The 23,163-nt window shown below is 55.5% G+C and overlaps 1 protein-coding gene across 6 annotated transcripts in view; it reads left to right on the top strand.

The window, feature by feature from the left end:
• Window positions 1-23,163, top strand: part of Rcsd1 (RCSD domain containing 1) — a 52,192-nt gene that overhangs the window by 10,071 nt on the left and 18,958 nt on the right. For 3 of the 6 annotated variants that reach the window (XM_071600353.1, XM_027922831.2, XM_071600351.1), the window contains exon 2: window positions 21,456-21,587. The exons of 1 other annotated variant lie outside the window; for it this stretch is intronic. In XM_071600353.1, the coding sequence (XP_071456454.1) occupies window positions 21,456-21,587 (132 nt within the window). Of the gene's footprint in view, window positions 1-20,725; window positions 20,792-21,455; window positions 21,588-23,163 lie in introns of those variants that run through there. 2 more of the 6 variants (XM_071600355.1, XM_071600352.1) reach the window with 2 other exon arrangements.

Genomic DNA, 23,163 nt, shown 5'->3' with positions numbered 1-23,163 from the left:
CACAGTGGAGAGGCAGCCACGTGGGAAGAGCGCAGACGCCGAGCCAGGAGGCTGGGTGTCCATCCCGACTTTCCCATTTAGTAGCTGCAGACCTGCCTGCAGCTTGGCTTGCACGTCCGTCCGTCCGTCCAATGGAAACGCTGATGGCACCTGCCTGGGAGGGTCCTTAGGAGGGCCGACTGAGTCAGTGCTTGTCCAAAGTAGGTGGTTGGAATGGTGCCTGGCACACAGTAGGTCAGCAGTTCTCGTCGTGGGAGGGAACAGCCCACCCTACCCTCCACCGTGAGTGCAGCTCTGTCTGGGACATGGGATGGACGAGACCATCTGGGGTCCTCTCCAGCCCAGGAGTCTGGTGGGGTGGTCAGTGCTGCTGGCAAACTCTCTGTACTTCCATGGGACACTGGGCCTTCTTAGGGCAGTGCTGGGCCAGAGCCTGTGTCTCCTGCATCTGTCCAGACTGCACCCTGGGGTGTCTTGACATGGAGTAGCCGGTCAGAGCTCAGCTCACAGGGCCTGGGCTTTCACATAAAGGAAGCCCTTCACCTTTGCTTTGGCAGACCTGAATCACCAGCATCACTACTCATGCACTTTGGGCCTTTCTTAAGTAGAATGAGGGTTATTTGAACACAGGCTGTGGATCTGAGCCAAGACAGCTGCCAAGTAACCAGCAGGCAGGTAGCACATACCGTGTGGAAACACTGGATGGAGAATGTGATTCACATGCTCGGCAGGCAGGAACATGGCAGTGTGAAATTCCATCGTGGTATTCAGAAGGGAGTGCAACTTCAAACTGATAAACTGTTTATTTCTGGCATTTTTTATTTAATATCATCAGACTGCAGCGGATCACAGGTAACTGAAACTGCAGAAGGTGAAACCCTGGCTGAGGGGTTACCAGTGTGTAGCTTTTCTGGCTTCCCCCTGCCTCACCTGGTTCTGTGTCTTGACTGGTCTTTTGCCCCACAGGGAGGGTAGAGTCTGAGTCCACAAGATAGCTGCAGGGAGTGGAGGGTGAGGCCAGCCGTTCACAGCAGAGCCATCCCCCTGCCTCAGTGGGCAGCAGTCTGGAGCTTCCAGTGGGTTTAGGGAGTTGAGTGCCTTCTTGTTTCTCAAACAGTCACATTGCTTTTACAACAACGGATATTTTTGCTAAGATGGATTCAGAGTGGACAGAGCTACCTTGCTGGAAGCATCGTCATCAAGGACCCCTGCCTTTCCTGAGGATAGGAGTCTCCAGGGCAGGACACAGGGCTCTATTCTTGGTCCTGGCTTATTAAACAGTTTTGCTAATGACTTGAATGAAAGGTAGAAAGAATCCAGATGACCCACAGCTGGAATTATTAATGGGACACAGGACACACTCAAGTCGAAAATGATTAATGCAGGATGAGACACCGGCCAGAACCAACAGAATGAAGTTAAACAGGGATGGTGCGAAGCCCTCTGCTTAGCTGTAGGAAGGGGCCTGGCCTGGAAGCGCACGCACATTGTTCAACCTTTCCACGAACGTCCAGGGCCACACGAATGCTCGGTTCTGCCCGAGAGAGTGAGAGCCAAGAGCCTTGTGGAGGCCGAGGGAAGGGACTGGCCCTGGAGGCAGAGGCCGAGGGAAGTGACCTTCCGGGTAGAATGAGCTGCGGGGACGCCCAGGTGCTGCCACCCCCTGGGTTGAGGACGTCAGCCAACAAGGACAGCCTCTGTGTGCTGAGCCGCACCCGACAGGCGGCCATGGTGAAGGGGTCAGGCGGGGACAGCGGCTACCAGAACGCAGGGTCTCCTGAGTGTGGGTGCGTGCGCACGTGTGTGCGCGGAGGGATGGGAGAGCAGGTGGTCACGGCCAGGGGGCTGACGAGCAGGGCTCTGCAGGCCAGGAAGAGGGTGGACGGTGTGCTCTCTGCAGGCTGCAAAGGGGACCCTGGATGGCAGGGCTCACGGGAGCACCGAGGAGCACCGAGGGTGGCCCTGCATCTGGCCCTGAGTGCCCCAGCGCAACCAGAGGGAGGGACCAGAGGGAGGAGCCGGCGAGGCCGCTGTGCCGCACCCCTGGGAGGACTCAGAACAGTGAAGGACAGCCCGTGCTCAGGTTTACGTGAGAAGGCCTGAGCTTTAGCTGACCACCAACACTTTTATTGATTATTATTCATTCACTTATTGAGGAGCCGGGGATCAGATTTAACCCCAGCCCAACAACTTTTGTTGAGGAAAAAGACAACTCAATCTCAGACTTTATGTTCACACCCCAAATGCAGGATTTGAGTCTCTCCTCCTGCCCAGGCCTCCTGGACTCTCCTCAGGTCCTTTCCCCAGATTCTCTCTCTAGCTCCGAAAAGGAGGCCTCAGGGACACGGGAGCCTGTGGGCTCTGGGCTGTGACCTGAGGCTGGAGAGGATAGGAGTGGGGTAGCCAGATGTCCTCCAAGTGCCTCTGTGGCACCCAGGCTGTGGCCCTGCAGCAGATGAATCATGAGGCTTCAGCCGTCCACTGACAAAGTCTGAAGGAGGAATGTTCTGGTTCTTGTTTCTCAACCAATGATCAAAGTGTGATCAAGAAAAAACCCTTGGTGCATGCCTGTGATCCCAGCCACTTGGAGGCCTGTCTGCGCAACTCAGTGAGATCCTGTCTCAAAAATAAAAAAGAAATAAATAAAATAAAAAGGACTGGGAATGTGGCTCAGTGGTAGAGCACTAGTCTGGCATGCATGAGACCTTGGGTCCTCTACCCAGTACTATAAAAAAGTAAGATATTCCCTTATTATTAAGCTAATCTTGAACATTTTCAGGTAAACCATAAACCTTCATCATCCTAACACAATGACTATTTCTCTCTCTCTCTCATTTAAAAGAAGGGAGAAGTGGATAATTCCACTATATATAACTACTTTCAGCTTTGGGTCTTTATTATATTTAGCCACACAGGATTCTTACATAATTGGAGTCAGCATATACGCAAGTCTGCACTCTTCTTATTTACTGTTATTTCCAAGATGACGTCCTTGTTCTGCGTAGCCGTATTGTCATTTTAAACGCCTTCTCCATGGTCTATGATACACTACACCATCCTTTATTTAGTCGCTTTTCTATCTTGGGCCATGGCGTTGGCTTCCACTTTCTCCTGTTATAAATAACCCAGCTATAAACAGTCCTGTGTCCTTTTCTTCTTCTGAATGATTTCTTTGGAAGCAATTCCCAGGAGTGGATTATTAGGTCGAGGACATGGATGTTTTTATGGGTCTCCATGCATGTTGCCACTTTGGCCCTGGCCTCCTTCCTTCCTTCCGCGAGGCTCCCCGTACAGCTTGCTGGCTCAGCGGGATGCTCTAGGAAGGGAATGTGAGGTGAGAGGGCCCAGGAGCCGTGTCCAACCAACGGCCATTTCCTCCCAGGGTATTGCTGCCAGCCCGGGGAGCGGAGGAAGGGGGTGTGGACACCCTGGGAAATGAAGCAATCCTCTGGTACTTCCCCCTGGAGCGTGGGCCGCTGGGGGGAAATTACATACCAGATAGGGGTGGGGCAGGCAGTGACAGTGACACTGGGGACACAGGAACCTCTAGTGGGGTCAGGAAAAGAGCAGAACCTGAGTGTTTAAGCTGGCTTCTAGGTGATGGCTTGCAGTCTTGGGAAGCGTGTCTGAGCGGGGGAGGACAAGCAACCCTGCTCGCTGGCTTGCTGAGATCTGTAACCAGCACCAACTGTGTCGGGTTCTCTGCTGGCACCATGGATCCCTTGGGGAATGAAGCTTGGCTCCTGCCTACAGGGGCCTTGCAGCCTAGTCGGGGAGTCAGAAAGGCAAGGTGTGATTGCAGCAGTTTGGTCAATACTGGGTAGATGGGTTCTATGTGGTGATCTGTACATCCTGCCTGGAGCAGGAGGAGTCCAGGGAGGGGAGGCCCCCAAGGAGGGGATCCTGAGCTCAGTCTGCAAGGACAGGGAGGAGACGGGAGCTGAAGGGTGTTTAGCTGGAGGACCGAGAAAGTGTGTGTAAAATATGCCCTGCTTAGTGCGGGGACCATGCCAGACCTTCAGGGCCTCTCCGGGGCCTGATGGGGAAGGAGTCGGGATCTTCTCAGAGCAGGCGTTCAGGGTCAAGTTGCAAGGGAGCCTGGAGGACCCACCCTGAAGCTGCGTCCATGCAGCCAGCACACTGTCCCACTTACACTGGATACAGCTGATGAGAATGTGACACCAAGAGCCACCTCTTTTTGTCACATTCATTTTACTCCTGGAGCAGGGGGTGCTGGGAGTTATATGATCAGACGTATTTTAGGAAGCTCACTCTGGCTGTGGCTCTGAGGATGGACTGGAGAGAGATGTCATGGAGGCCTTCTGGAGGCCATTCAGTCACCCACACTAAAGACCAGGAAGCTGGCTGCACGGGGACCAGGGAGGGAGGGGGGACAGGAATTTGAGAGGAGGACCCTTCTTCACAGGGACAAGATGTGGCTGAAGACTAGGCGTGGTTCACAGGGATGCCCAGTGCACCACGACATTTAAAAAGCAGACAGGCCAGGGACTGGGTTTCTCATGTCTCCCAGGCACCTGGGAAGGTGCATTGTGTGAGTGTGGGTGTGAGTGTGCTGGAGGAGAGAACCCAGGGAGCCATTCAGGGGGCCAGGCCAAATTCCACTGCTAAAGCATCTTGGATCAATGGTGCAAGATTGGGGGCCTCACCAGCTTGATAACTCCACCCCATCTGGCTTACGGGGAGAGTTAAATGAGATGAGATAACTTAGAAAATGTGTGTAGGATCCACATGAGCAGGGGTTTCACCACCACATCTTGGAAAATGCCGGGGACAAACCTGGAGATAACTTGGCCCATCAAAGAGAGGTGGTGCCCTGGAGCCTAGGCGCTGACGTAGAGCGGGGTAAGCTGCCTGTTGTCCACCTGCGCCTGGGCCTCTGCTTCTTCCTCCTCTGTGGCTTCTCTTTGAAGCTCTGGGAGGCCAGATTGGGTGGGGCGGGGACCACTCAACCTAGGCAGAGGCTGTGTTTGATGCCATCAGCTGCGGTGCATGGAACTTCCTGAGTCCCTGGTGTCTGGGTTGGGCTCCAGCCTGGGGCAGGGAGAGACCTGCTGTCCACCCCAGAAGGACCACTGCCATCCCTGGCATGAGCTCTGGCCAGTGTCCAGGAGCTACAGGGACTCTGCTCTGTCTAGGGAAGGATTTTGCATTTTCCATAGAGAAGCACCAGTTAAGGACAGAGCAGGGGCCAGGATCCCAGCCCTGCAGTGGCTGTGCTTGTGCAGGCCTGAGAGCTTTGATCAGGTGGGAGAGGACATGAGACGCTCTTGCCTGACGCATGCTGTGAGCCAGGGGAGTGTGCTGCAGTGGAGTGAAGGGTGGCCCAGAGGCCCCTTCCACAAGGCCACCCATGCCCCAGTAGTCTGCTCGGCTGTCACAACACAGATAGGTCGGCTGGAGCAGCAGAGCTCTGCTTCCCCACGGCTCTGGAGGCTGGGAGGCCAAGGTCAAGGACTGCAGGTGGCTCCTTCCAAGGCCTTGCTTCTGGGCTTGGGGCCAGCCACCTTCTCCTTCTGTTCTCACATGTTGTGTGTCTCCTCCTGAGGATGGCAGTCAAGTGGCATTAGGGTCCACCGCGAAGAGCTCACTCTGACCTCACTACCTCTGTAAAGACCCTATGTCCAAACACAGTCACATTCTCAGGTGCTGGTGACCAGGCTTCAATGTGGGGATGGGGGACACAGTTCAGGCCTCACCTTCAGCTGTGGTGAGAGCAGAAAGGACGTGGCAGAGGTCCCCTTGCCACGGCAGCTGTGGGGGCCGAGTGGCATGCCCAGGGCTCCTTGGAGCCAGGTGACCACTCCCACCAGGCCTGTCCAGCCGCAGCCTGGGGAGAGGGCCAGGCACAGTGCTGCTGAACGGCCTCCTGCTCCCGCCCAGGCGCCGTGCCCACCCCCTCCTTCAGGGTCGGTGAGCCAACAGGGTGTAGTGTGCTCCGTGGCCACCTGAGCCGCCCCCAGCCCTCCTGCCTGGGACGCCCCCAGCCTCTGCCTTGTCCTGCGGCTTTCTTCCTCTGGGGCCTGTGGCGAGCCGCTCTGCCCAGCCCAGTGGAGGAGACGGGTGGGCAGGCTTGGGGGAGAGCCTGGCTGGGAACGTGCACCAACCCTTATCAGCCCTCTGTCTTCCCAGGCGACCAGGGGACGGCTCCAACAGGCTGCGTCCCTCCACCCCTCGTCTGGGGCTGGGCCCAGATGTTTCTCCTCAGCCGGACAGGGGACAGGTCCGCTGCCTTTCTCACAGGAGGGCGGCCTGGCTACCAGCTGGGTGAGGAGGCCCCTGGCTCTCGTCTCTCCTCACCCTGCCTCCCTTATCATCAGGACTGGGGGGTGGCGGGTTGGGCTTAAAAGGAACTGGGCCCCTTTAAAACTGAAACTCCACGGTGCCCAGACGCTCCAGGGTATTTTCAGCCTGGGCCGGTGAAGATACACACAGCAGCCAGACTGGCACCAGGCGCTCCTCCCCAGGGCCAGGCTGGGTTGCAGCCCCGCAGGGACACAGGATTACCACTAACTCCGGGAAGCGGAGCAACTTCAAGGCTAGCGCACCCAGTCTTGTCGGTGCGCACACACGTGTGGGTACGGATCGTGTGGGTCCCGATCGCTGGGCCCGAGCTCTGCAGGGTTTCCGGCCAATGTCCCAGTTCCACGTGGACCTCTGTGGACCTCGTAGCTTTAGAAAGTCGAGGTCTGTCACCTGTCACTTTAGTGGGCGCGTGCTGTTTCGTTACTCTTGTTCGTAGGTTCTCTGCCGCTCTTCTCTAAAACATAGTGTTGGGGTGGCCTCTGACGCCTCAATGTCGTATAAACTGCATTCTCCACTTCCTTACTGTGTTTTCTAAAAAAGAACAAGGCATTTTCAAAGTCTCGTTGCACTGCCCCAGGTTATTGACTCAGAAGAGGCAGAATTGTCAGCGCGCGCTGCAGCTGTTTTGAAGGGGCCACTTTTCCCCGTGGTGGTGGCACCTCGGTTTTACCGTCCACACACACCTTTGCCAGTGGCCATGCAGTGGTGCCTGGCACCGCCCAGTGATCGTCAGGGTCACACCTTTCTTCCCAGATGGAGACTCTGAGAGGGTCTCCTCCCTTGCCTTCTGTTGCTTTCTGGTGCTGACGGCGTGGGTTTCACACTCTGGATGGGGGTTTGTCTGCATCCCCCCTGGCAGCTTTCCCTCTGCCAACTTCTCTTCAGATGAAAGCAGGAAGGCTCAGCTGGGTGGACGCTGGGGTCCATGGGGAGAGGTTCTCCAGCAGCTGAGCTCGTGGCTGGGCCTGTGCTACTCACAGAGACGTGAGGCCCAGCAGCAGAGACACAGTCTACAACACAGACCTGCCTTCTCCGAAGGCTGGAGCTTGAAATCAGCAAAGAGTCATTGGACACCTGTCACATGTGGGTGCTAAAAGTCCGGGAAGCCAAGGAAAAGGCCACAGTACCTCCTTCACCCAGAGGTCACAGTCTGGTGAGAGGGACCGATGGGTCAAGGTTAGCAAAGCAGGTGCTGCATGAGAGGCTCCCTTGGGGTGGTCGTGATGGCACTGTCCAGGGGATAGGTCCCTGAAGGAGCGGGCAGGGAGCTGGGTCTTGGAGGAGGAAGATCCATGCAGGTGGCGGCAATGAGGACCACAGCGTTGGAGGTGGGAAGTACACGGTGTTCAGAAAGGCACAAGAGGCTCAGGATGGGAAGAGCCGGGGCCTGGTGTCAGATTGCCAGGGCTGAACCCCAGCCCCTCTGCAGCTCAGAGGCCTTGGCAGCTCCTCAGCCTCTCTGATCCCCACTCCCACTGTCCAAAGCCCGACAGCCAAAGCATCGGAAGAGCTGGTCTCCATCAAACGCCCAGTGTGGCACGTGGTCTGCTCAGCCAGCGCTGCTGCCGTGAGGAGGTGTGACCTCGTAGGAAGGAGAGGGGACTGGGGCTCGTGGTCTAAAAGGTCAAGGGCGCCTTATCCCAAAGACTTGAGACCGGGGTGGTTTTGATTTTTACTTTTTCCAGATTCTTGAATGTTTGCATGTGCCTATCTTGAGAGATTTCAGGGATGAGACCCAAGTACAAACGTGAAAGTCATTTGTTTCACATGCACCTTATTCACACGGGCCAAAGAGAATTTCATGTGACCATTTTTAGAGTTCCTTTGTTTCAGCCATACCCATCACGCGAGGTCAGGTGTGGACTCTCCCCTCATGGTGTCATGTCTGGTCAGTGTTGGAAAAGTTTTCAATTTTGGAGCATGTCAGATTCCGGGTTTTCAGATTTGGGATGCTGAGCCTGAGGAAGGTGTTTTGGCCCCACGTAGCAGGTGACCAGGTGAAGACACGGCAGACTTACAGCTGAGAAAGACCATTTGGGCAGCAGAGGGGAGAATGGAAAAAGGGAAGAGGAGTGGAGACAAAGAAACCAGTTGGGTGACCATGATCCCCCCCCCACAGTCACAGGAGAGAGAATGGCATCCTGAGGGTCAGTGGCCACAGTGAGGATGAAGAGACGGAGCAGAAATATAAATAAAGGACAGAAGGACAGGCCTGGTGGCCGAGTGGGTGTGAGGAGCCAGGGAGACAGGATCTGATGTTTCCCAGTTGCTGTCCCCAAATCTGCTCGTGAGCTTGGCCACGTCCTGCAGACCCAGCACCCTCGACCTCTCCGGATGGGCCTGTCATCGCTGCTCCTCGCGGCTCCCAGGGACAGACTTCCTGGGGTTGTGGAGAGTGTGGGGACAAACACAAGGCCCCTTGTTTCCAGAGCGGGATGGAGGATGCACCTCTCCCCAGGGAAATGAGCTCAGCTTTCCTCATGCTCCCCGCCTAGCGAAACCCCGAGCCTGAGACTTAGCCCCTGCTCCAGGACCCTCGCTGACCCCCACTCTCAGGCCCACGTCCGCCCGGGGAGGGGCGGCCCCAGGAGGGGCGTGTTTGGCAAAGAGGAAATGGCTCCAACCAGATATCGCTTTGTTTGTTTTCCCTGTGAAAAGAAAAGAGACCATTTTTCCTCTCTTATTTATTTTTTTTAGGGACCAGGCAGATATTTTTAATTCCTCTAGTTCCCTGCTGTCTACAGGTGCTTCCTATGTGCTGCTGCCGGGCAGGACAGAGCCCATGACATAACCAGCTCTGCTCCTGAGATTTCCAAAACCCCAGCTGTGCCTGTGGGTGCCGTCTCAGATCCCCTGGCTGGGCATGAATGTGCTACTCCTCCACAGCCTGTCACCCATGGAGGAGACAGGGCTGGTTCCCCCAACATAGTGACAGGAGGCCCCAGGGGGCAATTGGAAAGGAAGAGCTCTCATGTGCAGCAGTGCCCTGTGGTTGCTGAGTCCCCAGGAATCGTGGCACTCATGGCCGATCAGAAGCGTCATCTTTGCTTCTGATCCAGCGGACAGCAATCCCTTCTCCACCCAGTGGGGGCAGCCCCGCAGGACAGGCTGGGAGACGGGCATTGAGAAGATGGAATGCTTGTTCATTAAAAAAAAAAAAAAAAAGTTTTACGTAAGCAAAAACTAGGGAGAACAGTGTGTTCTCCACGCACCCAGAGAAGCCCATTATGGGAAATCCTTTCGTAAAGTGAAGAGACTATTAGTAAAACAGCAGTAATCCCTCCCAATTTATTTGTTTACAGTCTGTGTGGATTTATGGAGCCTCGTGTCTGTCTTCTAGAAGGAGTGGAGCAAATATTTACGGAGCACTTTTATTGCACAGCTTGTCTTTGAAAGCCTCGTGGGCATTCTGTGAGCTGGTAATTCTGACTCATTCTGCTGATTCGGAAACTACCATTAAGGGGTCTCGAGGCTGGCTGGCAAGGGGTAGAGGACGCTAACCCAGGTCTTCTCACCCCGCCTGAGTTCTGTGTTAAGATCTGATACCCCTTAGACTTCAGTGAGATGTGGTAGTACCTTTGCTGTTATTTGATACTAAGAACAATGATATAATGATGTGCATAAAATAATTAGAAATAAATTCATATAGTGAACCAGAATTGTCCACCTGGAGTTGTCCAGAGAATGGTAGGTAGGATCAAAGCATTCTTCCCAGAAACCAGGAGCAGCCTACAGGGGCCCTGGGGATGGAACACGGCAGGCAACACCACCCATCCCACTCAGATTCTCTTGTTTTTAAAACATTGAGCTGATTTTTTAAAAACAAACAGATTAAACTTAAAATCTTCTGTTGAAACATCAGAGCATTTGATGATGCTGGGCCTTGAACCGTCTTTGGAAAAATGACCCACTGTGCACATGCAGGCGGTGGGCTGGGGCTGGGGGGCAGCAGCACCCTTCCCCCATAGGTGGACTCAGGTCAGCACCCACCCACTCTCTCACCTCGCCCACCTGGCCTCTGAGGACTGGAGTTGGCAATGCGCCCCCCATGATGGCCAAGAGGAGGGAGAAGACAGCTGCACAGGCACCCGTCTGAGCGGACCCTGCCCCATCCACTCTGAGGGCTCGCGGCTCCCAGGTGTCGAACTGCGTTCCCAGAATGGCGGCTTCTGTTCAGGACTTACACCATTGACACGTGGAGTGGAACCGTGACTCCTGGGGACACAGGCTGGGAACTGTCCAGTTATGAGTCCACGCAGACCAGTCCTAGAAAACCAGGGGTACAGGGCCTGGTGGAAATCGCCTGTGTGCCCGACTCCCGTTTATGGTGAGGTGCAAGAGGCTATTTGGGCTTCAGTTTGGTCATTTTCTGGAGCAGAGAGCAGTAGGGCGTGGAGAAGGGACTGTGATTTGGAATGTGCCTGGGCCACTGCAAGTGGGGCCAGCTGGCCTGGACTTTCATGAGCCTCAAACTTCCTAACAGAGCTTCAGGCTGCGTATATTTAAACTTAGCAACAAAATATCTTTGTAGGGCCCGGGCTGTGGCTCAGTGGTAGAGCACTTGCCTCCATGCGTGAGGCACTGGGTTCGATCCTCGGCACCACATCAAAAAATAAATAAATAAAATAAAGCTACTGTGTCCATCTACAACTAAAAAATATTTTTAAAAATCTTTGTAGAATTATTAGTAACTCTCCACCTCCCTTATGGGCATGCCTGCCTTCTCCCCAGGCCGCTGGGATTGGTCTTGAGGTCTTGACATTTTGAGAAGGTTGACAGCTCACCGCTTGGGGTTTTCCAGGTGTTTGCCCCGGCTCCAGCCAGGCTTTCCCAAAGCAGTTGGAGAGCAGAGCTTGAAACTCTCATTTCAGCTTTTCTTTACTTGATATTTTTCATATCATCCTATGTCTTAGCAACTTGCCTTATAAATCAGCTCTACCTCGTAGAGTAGAGGAAGGAGACAGGGGAGGGAGGAGGGAGGGAGAAGGGGGTCCTGGAGTGTGAGAGTGACCGAATCACGTTCTGTGCCTGTGTGAGTACGTGAAGGTACCCCCTTATCCTATGTAATTGGAATGCACCCGCAAAAAATAAAGTCACACTACAACTGAGAACCCAGGAGAAGATACTTATAAAGAGCCGAGGTCTCTATATAGAACATATAAAGAACTCTTAAAATTGGAAAGAATAAAAAGCCCATAAACCTGAGAGAGAAAAGAGAGCAAAAGATAAGTAGCTGACTCACAAAAAGATATAAAATCATCTTCAATCATTTGAAAAGGTTTCACTTACAACAAGACAAAACTAGACCCACCCTGAGGTGCCGTTTCTTCACACCTTCCAGACTGGAAAGAAGTTAGATAGTGTTCAACACACTCTCCGCCAGGTTGTGGGCCACCGGCTGGCTCACACGTGGCTGGGGACGTGCAGAATGGCACCACCTCCATGGCAGGGCATCAGTCACATCCACCAAGTGTGCACACACCTGTGCTGGTGGACCTCACAAGCCCGCCTGAGAGAACTCGCCCGAGAGCTGCACTTCTGTCAGTCTGAACATAGAGGTGCATGTCCGTCAGTCTGGACATACGGGTGCACATGATTAGTCATGGCAGTGCATGTGTAACTGTGACGTACTGCAAAATGGCCTAAGTGTCCGTATGTCAGAAAGGAGTGGTGTGCACTGTGGTCCATCCCCACAGCAGGTCACCATGCGGTGGTGGGAGGAATCCCTCTGGACTGGTGTGGATTGATTTCTGATGTAAGTGGAGCAAAATCTTAAAAGCTTTCTGTAGCGTGTTTCGTGAACGTGTGCGTAGGGTAGATCCAAGAACTCAGAAACTGGTCAAAAATGAAACAAAAATAGGCCGATCAGCTCCAGCTTACTCACACACACACACACACACACACACACACACACTTTTAAGTACCCGAGGTGTAACTCAGTTGTAGTCTGACTTTTATTTTTTACGCGTGCATTACAGTTATACATAAGAGTGGGATCCCCTCCCATGTTCACACAGGCACACAGCGTGATCGGTCACTCTCCCCTCCAGCTGCTTCCCAGACAGCTCCCTCCCCGGCCCCGTTTCCACATATGCTACACACTTAGGCACACAGGTGCACACCTAGGGCCAGGTTCTCAGAGGCTGCTTCTTTATAGATCTCCATGCCCCCTCTCCGCAGCCTACTATTCTCACCACAACTTGGTGAAATTGGAGCGTGTCATTCGTTCTTCTTCACAGAGTTAAAATGGCCCACTGGGCGGATATAGGGCAAGCCGTTTCCCTTTACCGGCTCTTCACTCTCTCCTGGGCCCTGCTGCTGTAAACAGCTGCCCACGGCCTCCTGCTCTTAAACTTAGAAGTCTGAGGGGCAGGGCGGGAGCTGGGCCCAAGGGTTTGTGTAATCTCATTTCATAGATGCTGCCCAGTCACTTTCCCAGAAGGCTGCACCACTCACCTCTCCTCCTATCCTGGCTCCCAGGACTCCGCCCCACACCCTCCTTCCTCTGACCCCCTCCCCTCCCCCTCCCTGCTTCCCTTGGCCCCCTCCCTCATTCCCCTGCCCCCCTCCTCCCTCCTCCCTCCTGATAAGTACAAAGAGAAATTATGTGAACTTGCATTTCCCTGACAACTTTTCATGTTGGCAGTTCTCTGGATGGTGCATGTCCTCTGTGGTGTATTGTCCGTGTGTCATGCTGCACTTGACAGCTGCGACCTCTGCTCCATCTGCTGTAAGCACTTCCAGAGCTGCTATTTCCTCTTCATTTCATTTTCACTGTGAAGAAAGTGCTTCATTTCCACCAAAAAAAGTTTTACATTTTTTAATAGACAGGCATTGGGGGGGGGGACGCTAAATAACTTCTAGAATTCTGTCTTGGTTCAAAAGGAAAACATTGCATTTTTATTTTTTAAAAAATGCTTATTGGTGCATTATAATTGCACGCGATGGTGGATCTGCTGCTGCGTGCTGGCTGCTGGCCGTGCACACAACAGGACAACTTGATCTGGTCCATTTGTTTCCCTACCTCTGCTTCCGTCCTTGCTTCCTCCCTCTGGTCCCTTCCTTCCACTGGTCTCCCTTGGACTGGGAAGTGTTTCACTTAACACTCTCCTTCTACACTCTGTTGTCACGTGCTGTGTTCCCTAAGAACCTCAGTATGTCTTCAAAATGTCACAAACTCTGGAGCCTAGTGAGGGAGGTCAGCAGTCCCTCAGGTCCCCTGACCCCGGCCCATCCTCTGGGTAGCTCCTGCACTGACACAGTCCGGAATGCCTGTCCCCTGCTCCCAGCCTCCAGCGTCTCTCCCCTTCCCTGCCACCCACCCCCATTTGCTCCTTAAATGGAAGTTTTCCTTCCATTTTCCCAGCTCTCTTCCATGTGTTGCCCTTTCTCTGGTGGTGGATGTGGAGTGTCCCTGGCCTCTCCATGGCCCTGCTCTGGGACCTGCCAGAGTGGCAGATCCTTCCTAGTGGCCTCACCGGGTGGCCCACTCGTCCCTGGACCCCCGCCCTCTCTCCAGAAGGAGGCTGCATCGCCTTGGGGCTACCTGGGACTCCCCTTTGCAATCTTGGTTTGGCGTGGTGAGAACTCAGGACGAGTGTTTTCCCTCAAGATTCCCGCCACACGTGCCCTGAAGGGTGGAGTCCAAGTTCCTGGGCTTTGTGTTGAGAAGCAGGGTTTGCTGAGCGTGTGTTATACTGAACAGCCCACCTGTGCCCTCCCGTTGGATTCTCATATGGTCTGTGGGGCTAAGCGGTATGGTCCCCACTGCACAGGTGAGGTTGCCTGCCCATGGTCACATAAGGAGTAGAGGGAGCCACAAATCAGACTCTGCCCCAGAGCACGTCCTGTCTCTCCCTCCTCTCCCCGCTCCTCCCCCCTGGGCTCTGACAGCACACTGGGGCTCCTGCAGCTGCTTGGCCAGGACCCCCTCACAGATTCGTCCTCATGTGCTTGTATTGGGTCCCCCTTTGCTTCTGTCAGCTTCCACGGAGCAGGGGCCATGGCTCAATTTCTCTGTAACCCCAACCAAGAGGCTCAGTCAAGATTCCTAGAGATCTCAAATCTTAAATGTCACTTGCACAACTATAAACCTGTAGAAGGCCTGCTTAAGTTAGGGTTATTGGCAGGTCCTAACCCAACCCAGCCAGTGCCCAGCTATACTAAGTAAAATCAGTGTGAAAGAGAACAACAAATGGGAGGGGGGGTGTAATATTGTTTTAAGGCATTTCTATGCACATTATCTCACTCATAGTCATAATGATCTTCTGTGGTGGACACATCCTCATGTTACAAAGGAGGAAAATAAGTCCAAAGGAGACTATTACCTTACCAAGTCCCTGCTAGGGAGGCAGATCCAGGACATGCTTCGGCACACGCTAGCACACGCGCACATACACACACACACACACACACACACACACCAACCTGTGCCCCAGAGTCAGGCTGGCTGCAGACAGGCAGTGAAGGCCAGTCTGGCCTTATGGCCAGCAGTGTGCTAACCTTGGGTGGACGTGAGCACCACTTCTGCCTTCTGCTTTCTGTGGGGATCCAGAAGGTCCTTTTGCAATTTCAGATCCTTTCTGTATGAGGCCAACTAGAAGCCACTAAGAGAGGAGCCTCCTGTCCTAGGTAAGCCACAGCAGCCACCGTCCCAGGCTCTCTGGAGTCCACTCAGGAGGGTGTGCTGAGGCAATGGGAAAAGTACTGCCCGAGCTGTGCACGGCTCCACTATGGATTAAAAAAAATGTGGGGCATCTGCTCAAATACCTGCCCAAGGAGCAGAGGGAGTGTAGGACAGGTTCTTTGTGTCTTGGATCTGTGAGCCCTGCTGCTTGGTTATTTCAGCGCTCACTCCTAGGAGGACCTTCTTGGGTTTCCTCCGAGGAATACAATGTGCGGATTGGTCTGTGGGCACCTTGTACACTAACCCCTGCTCGGAGCCTGGTAACCCCGACCAGAATCGCCCACCCGGGGTCAGTGGAAAGCCCTCCCTGGAGGACTCATACTCTCATTACGGCTCCGCCCCCTGCGTGGATCCCGCCTGCTGCAGAACGGGAGCTCCCGGCAGAGCTGCGCCCTGGTGTAGCGCACTGCAAAAAACGTAACAGGAAAGTAAGCAAATCTTCATCCCTCTTTGCATGACTTATGATAAAAAGGAAGTGAAGGTTACTCTTTGCCCTCCTGGGCAGCAGCAAGGCCCGTAGGGCTGGGAGGTGGTGGAGAGTTCCACCTAGCACTCTCCGGGTCCCCCTGCGCTCCCCCATTCACTTCCCATTACCATAGCTCTTCCTGGCCTTGCATCCTACAAGGGTTCTGATGTCCCTCTGCTGTGTCCCACCCACCTTTTCCAGGTGCCCCTGGAGGCCCCTAGACAATTTGAGCCTCCCTCCTGCCTTCTGGAAGCTCCTTTCCAAAACAGTTACTGAGCCCAGCTCGCTATTTGTAGTGGAAAGCCCCACAGGCTGCCCGTGGTTCTGGGGAGAGGAGAGAGGAGAGGCTTCCATTCTTAGGCTCTGGCCCAGGCGCGCTGTCCTGCGGCAGCCTCCAGGTGGTGAGTTCCTGTCGCCAAGCGCCTGCCAACCCGCTGCTCTGCGCATTCCTCCAGGGCAAGTCCCTTGTGAAAATAACTTGGCCTTGGCAGACCTCTCCCATCTCCTGCAATTGTTTTGTTTTGTTCAATTTTTTTAAAAAATGTAGATGGATACAATACCTTGATTTTATTTATTTATCTATTTTTATGTGGTGCTCAGGATTGAAACCAGGGCCTCACACATGCTAGGCGAGCCCGTCCGCTGAGCCGCGTCTCCAGCTGCCCCCCTCCCCCACCCGCAATTCTTTAGGGCCAAACTTGCACCCGCCTAGCATCCCCATGAAGAGTGACCCTACTGTGTGCTGGTGGGCATCTTAGACCCCCACACCCATGGCTGAAGCCAGGGAAGTTAGCTGGGCGCTGGGCCCTGTGCTTGACCGGCCCCAGGCTGCTCTAGGCTCCCTAACAGTCCTGCTGAAGAAGTGCTGCTCCAGACCTGCTTCACAAGGCCGGGGGCTCGGAGGCTCTGTGAGCTTGGGTGTGTGGCCTGAGATCACGCAGGGTTTGAGTAAGCAGTCAAACACCATCTCTTGGCATCTGCGACCCAAGAGGGTGGTGTTACCCGCGTCTCAGAGACTCTAAGCAGTTAGGTCAGTTGCCCAAGATCCCACAGCCCATAGATTGGAGAGTGGGATGCACAACTGGGCTTGTCAAGCCCCCATTCTGTTCTCTCTCTGCTGTGTTGCTGCAGGAGCCAGGGACTGGACAGGAATGGCCAGATGAGGCCTGCTCATGGCAGCTGCCAAAGGGTGCCCTCCTGCCCGGGCCCTGGGCTCCTGGGGCTAGCACAAAACAAGATGAAGTACATGTCAGCCTTTGTATTTGAACTGTATCAGCGCTTCAGCAAATTGTTCAGCCACCTTTACAGGATAAGGTGGACACACGATTAACCTGCTTTAGTGCCCAGCTCAGGGAGTGCTGACTCGGGTGCAGTCACGCACACCACTCCTGGACACCAGGCCACATTCCAGGTGCTGAGCCTTTCCCTCATGCCAAGTTCCTCCTGCCCCTCCAGTTGATTCCCCACCTGGACCCAACCCAGGCCCTGGCAATCAGTGACCTGCTCTGATCACTTTTTAAGGGCAGGAAGTAAATGAAATCATGCAGGTAGTCTTGGTGGTGACTCCTTCCACTTGCCATAAAGCTTTCGGGGTTCGCCTGTGTGGGTGGGCCAGCCTCTGCCCTTTCACTCTGAGGGGGCTTGCATGGTGACATAACACAGTCGGCTCGTCCACTCTGAGAAGTGTTCCTAGACCCGGGCTAGGAGTCATGATGCTTTCCTGAAGATTTGCACACGGGTCTTCCTGTGCACGAGCGCTTTCCCTTCTTTGGGTAAACACCCACGAGTGCAATTGTGAAGTCCTTTGGAGGATGTATGTTTAGCTTCATGAGAAGCTGCCAGAATATTTTTCAAACTGGCTACACATTTAGCACTTCCGGAGCAATGCCCTGCCGTGGGCCAGGTGCGGACTGGGGATGGGGATGTGGCTCACACGTAGTCAGGGCCCAGGGCTTCTGTGGGAAGAAACCTTGCAGACTGGGGACATGGTAAGTGCTCTCTGGGTTCCGGCGGCACAGGGCCTCCGTCTTCAGTTCCCCAACACCTGGTCTCAGCTGGCCAAGGCAAACTCCACTTGGGGTACTCTCAGCCACCTCAATCCCCTACACACACACACACACACACACACACACACTTGGCCTGGGTCACGCCTACTTGTCTCAGTGTAAGTGTCACATCTTGGGACCAGGCTCCCTTCTCCTGTGATCTAGTCCTTTTCCTCCATGGCATTTGTTGCTCTAATAAGTAATAAACTGGAGTTAAAGTGGCAGTGGTTGGAAGCAGACCTTTCCGGGGGACTGTGATTGGTAGGAAAGGGCCTGGTGCAGGCGCGGGGTCCAGGAAGGAGTGGCTGAGTCGGAGGAGTGCTGAGACACCAAGAGGGGCAGCTGCTCTGCTGAGTGGGGCGGTGCCCAGGGGCACGGGCCCCTCAGGGTTTGCTGGAAGGATCGGCAGCTCTGCTGAGGTGGGCATTCCCCAGGCTGTGTTCTCTGGGCAGCCAGGCTCCCAGGGGCTCCTTCTGTGGTGCTGTACAGTGTCTGTGAATGTAGCTAAACAGGTTTGTGAACTTGAGAACTTATAAAAACTCGGGTTTTCATTCTTCTGATGTTATTTAAACCCAGTTATTTTCTTCTGCTTCCAAGTTAGAAGCTTCCATGTGCAATTCCAAGTACAATCACGTATCAAGAAAGTAAATGGGGCCTGTGAAGAAGTTTCTTCCCATCTGCCAATAATCTAATGACTCTATGACTTCAAAACATTGGAAAAGCCCCGTGTGGGAGTGCACGCCTATAACCCTAGCTACTGGGGAAGCCAAGGCAGGAGGATCGCAAGTTCAAGGCCAGCCTGGGCAACTTAGCAAGAGCTGGGGATGTAGCTCAGTGGTAGACTGCTTGCCCGGAATGTACAAGGCCCTGAGTTCAATCCCCATCCCTGGAAAAAATAATGTGGAAAAGCCTTGACCTATGAGGTTAGGGCTTCTGGGATTTTCAAGGGACGGTCAGTTTGATCACATGGCCATATTCTAGGCCATGTGCAGTACATACTGACCAAGTGGAAAACGTTCCTCTTTTTACTCACTTCCTGCTCACATTGCCTGAGTGACATGAAGCAGGCCTCAGCTGTGCCCTGGGCATCTTTCCCTGCCTGACCTGTCCTCTCCGGGTCAGCACATACGCAGCCGCAGAGCCAGATGCCCCGTGGCCCTTGCCCGGCTCCTCCTTACGCTGCTCCTGAAAGTCCTCATTCATGGCCCAGACCCCCGAGGCCTGAGCGACCTCTCCTGCCACCACTCATTCTGTGGCTTTGGAGAAACCACCCACCTTCTCTTGCCTCAGCTTCCTCAGTTGAGTGGGGTGCCTCGGTGACTCCCCCTTGCAGTTGTGTGAATCAGGTGAGACCACCCACAGGGGGCAGGCACATGGCGGGTGCTCAGGACGTTAGCTCCTGGAATCATACTGTGATTCCTTCTGCATGTGACCTCCACCCTCAGGTCACATGATGACACTAACGTCTCCTCGCCCGCCCCTGTCCACCTGCCCTGTGGCCTTCACGCCCTGCCAGTGTTCAGCCTCTTCCACCTGTAACATGGCCAACATTCCACCCTGGGCTGCTCTCGTCCCCCTGCAGGGCATCATGCGAGCCTCTCCAGGGCAGGCACCCGAGGGCCCCCTGTCCTGAGGGCCTCCCCACTGAGAGTCCAGCTCCAGAGCTGCTGAGCCAGGAGAGGCCACAGCGGACTGGGAGGCAGGCCCGGCCTGGAGGCTTGTTGTAATCTCAGAAGGCAGGCCTCCTGTGGCCTGAAGGACTCACTGTCCCCGGACTCCTGCTCAGGCAGCAGGAGTGACCCCCAGCCAAGGGTGTTTGAGCAGGGCCCACAGGTGGCCCTGGCTCACCAGGTGTGCTACTGAACTGACCAGCGTGAGAGTGGCCCAGGTAGGGGTTTCTGGACACACTGTGGAGACAGAGGAATTGCACGTTCACTGCAGGTGCAGTTGAGGGGACCCGTCCCGATCACATGTACCTCTGTACTGGGGCACCCCTCCCCACTCTTCCCCTTTGCCCTCAGCAACAAGAACCCCACAGTCCAAGAGCCACTGGCCACAGGCTGAAGCTGTCCTGCTTCCGCCTCTGTGCTCTTTGGCGAGAGGAGGAATTTCAGAGATGTGGCCCAGGATGCCTGGAGCCTGCGGCCTCTCCTCAGCCACCCCGCCACCTCCTCTGTGGCCTTCACACCCGCCAGTCTTCCGGCTCTCCCACCTTGTAGCATGGCCAAGGTTCAACCATGGGCTCCTCTGACTCCAAAGATCCCCAGCAGGTGCTTTTGGGTCTGCCTGGCCCTCTGCTGCGTCCACCGCCTGCTCCGAGCTCACCCTCTGCTGCATCCACCGCCTGCTCTGACCTCACCTCCTGTGACTTGCCACCTCTCTCCTCTCTCCTTCCAGCCCTGCTCTTGCCTGGGCTCCTTTTCTGTGCATCCTACAGAAGCCCGAGCTGGAAATGCAGGTGGCATCGTGACTCTGCCCTATTCCTACCCATTCAGTCGCCCATTCTGGTCAGTCTTTCCTCCTAAATGGCCCTCGCGGCCCGTGCTCGTCAGCTTCCATTACCGTGCGAACACTTGAGATGATCATGATGAGAAGGGTGTATTTGAGCTCGCGGTTTGGGGGTTACAGTTCACGATTGGTGCCATTGCTTCTGGGTCTGTGGAGGAAGTCAGATGGCTCATCTTGTGGCCCAGGACAAAAGAGGAGGACAACACTGGGCCCCACAGTCCCTTCAAGGGCACTTTCAAGGGCACACCTCCCTGTGACCTAAGTACCTCCCCTAGGCCCCCCTCTTAAAGTCTGCAGGCTGGGGACCAAGCAGGGGACCACACAGGCCTTAAGGGATTCCGCAGACCCAACCTATAGCAACGTCTCCATGGCACTGACCCTTTGAGTCCTATTAATGATCTCTAGCTCCTCTGACCCCGTGCCAGGCTAGGCTACCATCCTCTTCAGTTTCTCAGACCCCTGAGGTCAACAGAGTGTCAGCACCAACCTCCACCCAAAGCCATCCTTAAGATATCGACTCATTCCCAGACAGAGCCGTGTGCTCAGGGTCACCGCTGGGCCCAGCCTTCCGCCTCTGCTGACTCCTTGTTCTCCATTCCCCTCTAGGCCCATCAGACCGGGGCACCTGCAGGTGGGAGCCACACCTGCCCTGCTCTCAAGTCCCTAGACTGGCCCTGGCCTGGCAGGTGGCGGGACTCTAACACCCTCTGAATGGCTGACTCAGTCAGCTGCAGGTCTGCAGCTCTTCCCGCCCCTCCGAAGGTGGGCCACAGGCTCGCTCCTGATTCTTGGTCCTCCCCTTAGAAAGCGCCCACAGCGAAAGGGTCTGTGGGTGGCAGGCAGCGCTCGTGCTGAGCCCCCACAGCAACAGGGAGCTGCACATCTAGAGCGGGGTCTCCTGGACCCTGTGATCACGAGGGCCACCCACACAATCCGGGGTGGTCCCCTGCTTTAAGGCCTGTGCTGGAAGCCTGGATCCATCGCAGCCTCCGTCCCCCTGAGCCACGGGGCTTCATTTGCTGGCAGGTTCCAGGCTCCCTGGAACAGACTGAAATGCCCCTCGGTGCAGTATCTGCTCTGGAGTGTCCTTCTGGAGCCAACTCTCCCCCACCCCGGCCTTCTGCCGTGCAGCCTCAGGGACGGCTGTCCCCGGGACTCCCCGTGTCCTGAGTGGGCACTTGAGGTGTGAGCAGGTACCGAGGAGACCGAGCGCTGGCTGTGAGGACCGCCTCTGAGGACTCATCATCACTGCCTCTGTGGCGCTCCCTGACCGCCAGGCTCCCCAGCCCAGAAGTCCCCAGGGACCCGCTACCCAGCCAGACATCAGGACCCATCCATCCCCTCTGTCCCTTACTCCCTCCCACCCCTGTGCCAGGGGTCCCAGGTCCCACCCCTGAGCCCTCCTCCCCACCCCACTCTGTGACAGGTGTGGTCCACTCACTGCCACCTCTCCGCCAAACCTTTCCAGGACCTGCCTCCTCTCAGCTGGACCTTGCCAGGGCCTGCCTCCTGGTCTGCTTCTAGCCGTCCATCCTCCACAGAGGCCTGTCAGTGGAAGGTCAGTCCCTCCTTGAGTCCCTCTGAGTGGCACCCCATCACTCAACAGGAGGCACCGACGCTTGCCCTGCTGCTGCCCCAGACTGCCTGGCCCTTCCTCTTTCCAGTCCCCTCTGGTGCACAGCCTGGCCTGCCCCACTTCTCTGTCCCTGTCACTCAACCTGGGTTCCCATCTGAGTTTTTTTTTTCTGTTTTTTTTTTAATATTTATTGTTTAGTCGTCAGTGGCCACAATGTCTTTATTTCATCTTTTTTTATGTGGCGCTAAGGTTCGAACCCAGTGCCTCACATGTGCTAGGCGAGCACTCTACCACTGAGCCACAACCCCAGCCCCATCTGTGTTTCTGTTCAGAATAATTTTCCTTCCGTCTTGTCCCTGACTGGGATCCAACCGGATCCCCCTCCTCAGTGCGTCTTCCTGCGCCCCGAGCAGAGGTGCCCATTTGACGTCCTCAGGGCGTTGGCACAGGCCTGGCTGACCACTGGAGGTCGACTGCGGGAGGGAAGGACTGCTGTCTCGCTCAGCGTCAGCCCCGGAGGCTAGAACAGTAAGAGAGGCGGTTAGGATCAGTCCTGGAGGGAAGCCGGGGCTGGGTGCCGCGCGCCTGGCGAGGAGGGAGCTGGGTCCCGGAGCCAGGCCCAGGCGTCCCTGTGCCAGTGCTTACTAACCTGAAGAGCAAGGTGCTCGGCCCCTCTGCCAGCCTCCCTGCTAGAAGTGGTCAGCCTCACGGGGACACGCCCACTGTAGCCACAGGTGCTCTGGGTCAGCAGGTAGGGCGAGGGGCCCACGAGGTCCAGTCCAGGGGCCTTCCCGTCATCCTGCAATGGCAGTGCTCAGCCCTGGATGGCTGGGGAGTAGAGGAAAGGGAAGAGTTAAAGGATCAGCAGCATGCCGATGAGAGACCACCTGAGCCTCAGTGACAACGGGGTGCCTCTTAGGTGATGGCTGGCATCTCAGAGGGGTGGCCCCCGCAGGCTGTCTTCGGCTCTGCCGTCCTGCAGGATGGAGGGGGCGAGCCGCCATCTGCCCTCGAGGCCCTGGCCCTCTGGCCTGTTCTCCTGAGCAAGAGAACCTTCCTTCTGGCCAAGAGCAAGGGCTCCTCGGCCAGGCAGAGCCTCTGGTATCCCTAAGCGGAGGCCCAAGGCTGTGGGGCACTTGGACCCTGGAGGAGGAGGGGGAGGAGCAGCAGCGCCAGGAGGAGGGAGAGCCCACTCTGGCTCCACAAAGGCCGCCCTGTGTGGACGGTCAGCAGCTTCCAAACCGTGTTTCCTCCACGTGGCAACCGTGGGAGAGGTCCACGCAGTCCAGCCACAGCACTCCTCGGTTCCTTCAGAAGAACGTGCCAAAGGAATGGAAAGAAAACACCAGAGGTGACTTTCTTCTGGCCTCGGCACAGCCGGACAGCACCCACAGCCGTCTGTCTAAGCTGGCGGGTGGGCATGGTGACAGGAGGGCTTAGCAGGCACATCAGGTCCCGGGGGATGAAGGGAAGGCCACAGTCTGTGGAGGCCAGGGAGGACGAAGGCAGGACAGGGAGAAGTGTCCAAGATGCTGTGTTGCCAGGGGTGAGCTGAGGG

The sequence above is a fragment of the Marmota flaviventris genome, chromosome 12, assembly GCF_047511675.1.
Source record: "Marmota flaviventris isolate mMarFla1 chromosome 12, mMarFla1.hap1, whole genome shotgun sequence".
NCBI classification, from domain to species: Eukaryota; Metazoa; Chordata; class Mammalia; order Rodentia; family Sciuridae; genus Marmota; species Marmota flaviventris.
The sequence above is the reverse complement of the archived record's forward strand: the minus strand, read 5'-3'. Positions and strand labels throughout refer to the sequence as shown.